Raw genomic sequence first — 6,758 nt, 5'->3', positions numbered from 1 at the left:
GCATGCGGTAATCCATGTGAAGACTCTTATCACTTCCTTTGTGTCTGTCCCTTATACACCCAGCATCGCAATCTATTAATAAGAGAGCTTCAACCTGTTCGTGATGATTTAACTTTAGACTTGCTCCTATATGGCGATCCTAAATTCAGCATTAATGTAAATACCTCAATTGCAAAATCTGTCCAAAATTATATCAGCAAATGCAACAGGTTTGACTGAATGTGATCATCTTTCTCTCTCTATCACTCTTTTTTTTCTCCGACTCTACCTGTGTTACTATCATTTACTTCATTACTCTATCCGTCTTTTCTTCCACTCTATTTTTCATCTACTCTATCTGTGTTACTATCCTTTACTTCGTTTCGCTCTCCTTCTTTTCTTCGTCTCTATTTTCCATTTCCATATAAAAACATAATTAATGTATATTGCGTAAATTACCTTATCAAGTTATTGTTTATACTCATGTATTTGAAGAAAAGGACTTTGATAAGTTGGTAAAACTTGTGTCCAATTCTTTTGTAAATATTTATTTGCAATAAAATATGTTTAAATCAAAGTACCGGCTCCACTGGCCGGAAATTGCCGACGTCGTTCGATTGCGCTGATTGGTCAATATTCAGTCAGGCCCCGCCTACGACGTCACTCAATTTCCCGCATTTTCCGGGGGAAATAGTTTCAAAACTATCGCACCCATCCAGACGAACTATTTCCCTGGCTTGCAGTTAGAGGGGAAATAGCTTGTTTATGTGGTTGCTTTTGTATAGTGTAAAATAAGAAGAGGTTAATAAACCCAACTTAAATCGGTGTACTGAAACTGTCATAGCAATATGCTGTAAGTAAAACGGCCAAGCGGCCTCATTTAAGATATTCCGCATTACAACGGTTTATAACTTATTTGTATGCTAAATGTTGTTTTTTTCATTATCTCAAATGCATCTATATGTTACAAGGCCATATGTCTGCTCTAACTGTTAATTATGGACAGATCGAGCTACTGATCCGAAAATGGCAGACTTAATTTCCAGCATATCAAATACGCTTCAGTTGTTTAAAATGCCTTTGAACTCAATGCAATATGGTAACAGCTGGAATATGAAATGATTTCGTATACAATAAAATGATGCAATACCATTTTCACAAATGTATTTTTGGTGACAGCATGTAAACGAAACTATCCAATCACGTAGCTACATTTCGACACACCCGGGCACGCCCCCAAAAAATTAACGTTAGTTGCGTATTTCTTCAGCAGTTTATTTACCGTTTTGCTGTCAAAACTTATCGACTCTAAACTATTTGCCAACGAAAGTCATTAAATTATCACTGCAATTATTTTAAGGAATATTTCAATTTTATTTTGCAGTTATATATCCATTTTCAAAATTAATACTAGAATCACATTTCAAAGGTGAAGGTCTTTTGCTATCTCGCGTTGCTCGACGGAACACACCGCACTACACGCCGCAATGGAAAACTTAAAACCATTTCAACATTTTGCTACAAATGCTATTCATGCTGGACAGGAACCAGAACAATGGGCTTGCAAGGCGGTCGTGCCTATGATTTCGATGTCAACAACATTCAAACAGGAGGGACCTGGTCAACATTGTGTGAGTTTGATCGCTGAACTTAGGTCTACAATTTTTTGGGAGTGGTCTCCCTTCCCTTGCGTATTTGCTACCAATTTGGTTTATGGTGTAAGAAACAAATCTTTTTAGAAATAGCTGTCTGTATCTTATCACTTTTTCACAGATGCGTTTTAAAGTGTTGCCAAGAGTAAAAGTTCATATGATGAAATGAAGTGTGGAAAGAATTCATAAAGTATTTTACATGTTACACAAATAGTTCTATTCAACTTATTGTACATTTTTAAGAATAATTAAATGGCTGTCTAGTAACGTGTGTTTCTGATTGATGTTTAACATCGTGGTCTGACTAGGCATTTTTTCTAGCTTCCCATACATGTAATCTAAATCCTGTTATGACTTGTCAATTTTATACACACTGCCTATATGGGGGAAACAGTCTGGCAGCTCAACAAATATGGAACCATGCACAGGTGTTTGGAATTCTGACTGTAAATTAAGATAAAAATCATATATAAAAATAAATACCCTTATTTTTTTTATATGATTTTTATCTCAATTTACTGTCAGAATTTCAAACACCTGTGATTGAAACACTGCTGATTAAATTGAATTTGAAATGCAGGACAGGTAGATCATTCATAAGATTGTTCTGACTCTCTTGCTTTTGAAGCAGGTGTTTCTGAAAGTGTGCTCTGTATTTTGTTCACAAATCCATGGTGATTCCTGTATTTGTAAATAAAGCCAGGGTGATTCCTGTATTTGTTAATAAAGCCAGGGTGATTCCTGTATTTGTAAATAAAGCCAGGATGATTTCTGTATTTGTTAATAAGGCCAGGGCGATTCCTGTATTTGTTAATAAAGCCAGGGTGATTCCTGTAATGTATTTGTTAATAAAGCCAGGGTGATTCCTGTATTTGTTAATAAGGTCAGGGTGATTCCTTTATTTGTTAATAAGACCAGGGTGATTCCTGTATTTGTTAATAAAGCCAGGGTGATTCCTGTATTTGTTAATAAAGCCAGGGTCGATTCCTGTATTTGTTAATAAAGCCAGGGTGATTCCTGTATTTGTTAATAAAGCCAGGATGATTCCTGTATTTGTTAATAAGGCCAGGGTGATTCCTGTATTTGTTAATAAGGCCAGGGTGATTCCGGTATTTGTTAATAAGGCCAGGGTGATTCCTGTATTTGTTAATAAAGCCAGGGTGATTCCTGTATTTGTTAATAAAGCCAGGGTGATTCCTGTATTTGTTAATAAGGCCAGGGTGATTCCTGTATTTGTTAATAAGGCCAGGGTGATTCCTGTATTTGTTAATAAGGCCAGGGTGATTCCTGTATTTGTTAATAAGGCCAGGGTGATTCCTGTATTTGTTAATAAGGCCAGGGTGATTCCTGTATTTGTTAATAAGGCCAGGGTGATTCCTGTATTTGTTAATAAGGCCAGGGTGATTCCTGTATTTGTTAATAAGGCCAGGGTGATTCCTGTATTTGTTAATAAGGCCAGGGTGATTCCTGTATTTGTTAATAAGGCCAGGGTGATTCCTGTATTTGTTAATAAGGCCAGGGTGATTCCTGTATTTGTTAATAAGGCCAGGGTGATTCCTGTATTTGTTAATAAGGCCAGGGTGATTCCTGTATTTGTTAATAAGGCCAGGGTGATTCCTGTATTTGTTAATAAGGCCAGGGTGATTCCTGTATTTGTTAATAAGGCCAGGGTGATTCCTGTATTTGTTAATAAGGCCAGGGTGATTCCTGTATTTGTTAATAAGGCCAGGGTGATTCCTGTATTTGTTAATAAGGCCAGGGTGATTCCTGTATTTGTTAATAAGGCCAGGGTGATTCCTGTATTTGTTAATAAGGCCAGGGTGATTCCTGTATTTGTTAATAAGGCCAGGGTGATTCCTGTATTTGTTAATAAGGCCAGGGTGATTCCTGTATTTGTTAATAAGGCCAGGGTGATTCCTGTATTTGTTAATAAGGCCAGGGTGATTCCTGTATTTGTTAATAAGGCCAGGGTGATTCCTGTATTTGTTAATAAGGCCAGGGTGATTCCTGTATTTGTTAATAAGGCCAGGGTGATTCCTGTATTTGTTAATAAGGCCAGGGTGATTCCTGTATTTGTTAATAAGGCCAGGGTGATTCCTGTATTTGTTAATAAGGCCAGGGTGATTCCTGTATTTGTTAATAAGGCCAGGGTGATTCCTGTATTTGTTAATAAGGCCAGGGTGATTCCTGTATTTGTTAATAAGGCCAGGGTGATTCCTGTATTTGTTAATAAGGCCAGGGTGATTCCTGTATTTGTTAATAAGGCCAGGGTGATTCCTGTATTTGTTAATAAGGCCAGGGTGATTCCTGTATTTGTTAATAAGGCCAGGGTGATTCCTGTATTTGTTAATAAGGCCAGGGTGATTCCTGTATTTGTTAATAAGGCCAGGGTGATTCCTGTATTTGTTAATAAGGCCAGGGTGATTCCTGTATTTGTTAATAAGGCCAGGGTGATTCCTGTATTTGTTAATAAGGCCAGGGTGATTCCTGTATTTGTTAATAAGGCCAGGGTGATTCAAGCTGCCATAACGTAGCTTTCTGATGTCTAGAGTTTTTTTAATATATAATGCGTCCGGGGTACTTATATTAGTATTTGGGTGATTTCTGTATTTGTCTGTTATCAAAGCATTGTATATGCTTTACTTGTCTGTTTATAACAAAGCAAAAGGCCCCCTTTCAGTGATTTATTTTGCTCAGTTTTACAGCCGAATACAGGCTATTTCCCCTGACTTAAAGTGACTTATTTTCCCAAAATGAACTAAAAATGATGTTAAGAAGATTTCCGGACCGCGTCTTTTTGTTAGTTAGTCACTCCCCGATACCAAACGTTTTCATACAGTAGTGTGCTCTGGCCCCACACCAGACATCTAGCTGTCAAAATGTCTAAGTCTGGTGTCAGGGACAGAGGAAACTCGGTCTACCCAGTCGCTATATATAGAAAATTGCTGGAAAAGCTGGCTTGCCTGTAAGGAAGTATTTTTCCCTCATACTCAGTGGCTGATATGTATTTGTCTGCTAAAAACAAAGCTAAGGGGTTCCCTGTTTTTGTCTGTTAATAACAAAGATAGGAGATCCCTGAATTTTTCTTTTAATAACAAAGCAAGCAGGATCCCTGTATTTGTCTGTTTTTAACAAAGCATTGGAGATCCCAGTATTAGGCTGTAAATAACAAAGATAGGGGGATCCCTGTATTTGTCTGTTAATAACAAAGCAAGCAGTATTTTCTCTGTTACCTGGCCATGGTAATAACAAGGCTAGGGGGACCCCCATATTTGTCTGTCAATAACAGGGTTAAGGGGACCCCCATATTTGTCTGTCAATAACAGGGCTAGGGGGACCCCCATATTTGTCTGTCAATAACAAGGCTAGGCGGACCCCTGTATTTGTCTGTCAATAACAAGGCTAGGCGGACCCCCATATTTGTCTGTCAATAACAAGGCTAGGGGGACCCCCGTATTTGTCTGTCAATAACAAGGCTAGGAGGACCCCCATATTTGTGTGTCAATAACAAGGCTAGTGGGACCCTGATATTTGTCTGTCAATAACAAGGCTAGGGGGACCCTGATATTTGTCTGTCAATAACAAGGCTAGGGGGACCCCATATTTGTCTGTCAATAACAAGGCTAGGGGGACCCTTGTATTTGTTAATCCCTGTAAATGTTTATAAACCGTGGAGTGGCTAACTATCTGTCAGGAAATGTGCCTATATTATGTCTGAAAGAGAAATCAGGAGAGACTGAAAGCGATATTCAATCTTGACTGTGTGAAACATTCATATAGTATAGATGGGAAACTGTTTGCCCAGCTAAAAGATGGAAAGAAAAGAAGAATAACATATGACACTACCCTATTAGACAGTTACCTGGGTGACGATTCAAATTTTCGGTAAAGGATTAACGTTTGTGTTGGACTATTGACAAAGAACTCAAACAGGTCAGTGTAAAGAGACTTGCTGAATGTAATAATAATAATGTACATATTTCGTGCAATCTAGTATTGTGATGGCCAGATGAATCTACTTATAAAAAGTGTGTGCATAAATTGTAAAATATTATAGTTATATTGTTCATTAATTATATATATACTGTATAAGAATGTAGGAATGTGAGGTATTAGCTTTACATTTGGTTGTTCCATTTATTGCTATTATTTGTGTATCCTAATTATAAGCAAAGGAAAAAAGCATAATTGGGCCTATGCAAGTCTATCTGAAAATAATGTTGAATTGAAAGCGAAATTGAACGATAAATAAAAGCTTCAAGTGTGCATAGAGTATCATAATGAAAGTATATTCTCTATAGAATTATAATTCCATGTTTTAGTTTATATAAACATGATATTCATGTACTAGATTTTAGAAGAAGAAAAAAATAATCAAAAAGGGGCTAATGCAAGTCTACATGAAAAAATGATGATGGCCAGGTTAATATAAGATACAAGTGTATCAACTCTATCACCATGAAGCTGGATTCTACATTCATTAGTTTTTTCATGTATATTTTTCTTGTATATGTATATTGTATGTAAAAATGTACAGAAAAAAAATCAATCAAAAAAGGCTTATATGAGTCTGTCTGATTTATTTATTTCCTAATCCCCAACGGTAGCATGGATACAAATGCTGAAATTGTATCACCACGAAATTGTATTTCATGTACAATGTATATTATATATTATATATTTTTCATGTATGTATAGAAAAAAAAAATCAAAAGTTTATGCAAGTCTACCTGATGTAGTTGTTGTTGTATATATAAAAAAAGTATATATACATATGTGTGTGTTTAAATGGTATATGGAATGGTAAATCGACAATACAAATGTGTGAAATATATCAACTTAAAAAATCACCATTCCATTTATGTATTATTGTATTTCTATTGATAGTGAAATTAAAGATTTACCAAGTCACTATGTTAATAGATGTTATGACATAATAGTATATCACACTAAAGAGTATATTTGCCTGTAAAACAATTAGACATACAAAATAATTATGTTTCTTTTTCTGTTCTCATGTGTATGTGTATATCTCTGTAGGAATAGTCACATATAGCTACGTATGTTGGTGAGTGTTTCCGGATTTACACAAGTCCCGTGTTTTTGTTTACTAGGTTGTTCGTAGAA

The 6,758-nt window shown here is 36.2% G+C and overlaps 1 protein-coding gene across 1 annotated transcript in view; it reads left to right on the top strand.

Moving 5' to 3' along the window:
- Positions 1 to 1,394: 1,394 nt before the first annotated feature.
- LOC110442827 (cystathionine gamma-lyase-like) overlaps positions 1,395 to 6,758 on the top strand; it is a 21,806-nt gene continuing 16,442 nt past the window's right edge. Inside the window, exon 1 of the mRNA XM_021486639.1 lies at positions 1,395 to 1,610. Within this exon, the coding sequence (XP_021342314.1) occupies positions 1,467 to 1,610 (144 nt within the window). The 5' untranslated portion in view covers positions 1,395 to 1,466. The remainder of the gene's footprint in view (positions 1,611 to 6,758) is intronic.

This window comes from Mizuhopecten yessoensis, unplaced genomic scaffold (genome assembly GCF_002113885.1).
Source record: "Mizuhopecten yessoensis strain PY_sf001 unplaced genomic scaffold, ASM211388v2 scaffold716303, whole genome shotgun sequence".
NCBI classification, from domain to species: Eukaryota; Metazoa; Mollusca; class Bivalvia; order Pectinida; family Pectinidae; genus Mizuhopecten; species Mizuhopecten yessoensis.
Note: the sequence above shows the minus strand (reverse complement) of the source record. Positions and strands in the feature narration are given on the sequence as shown.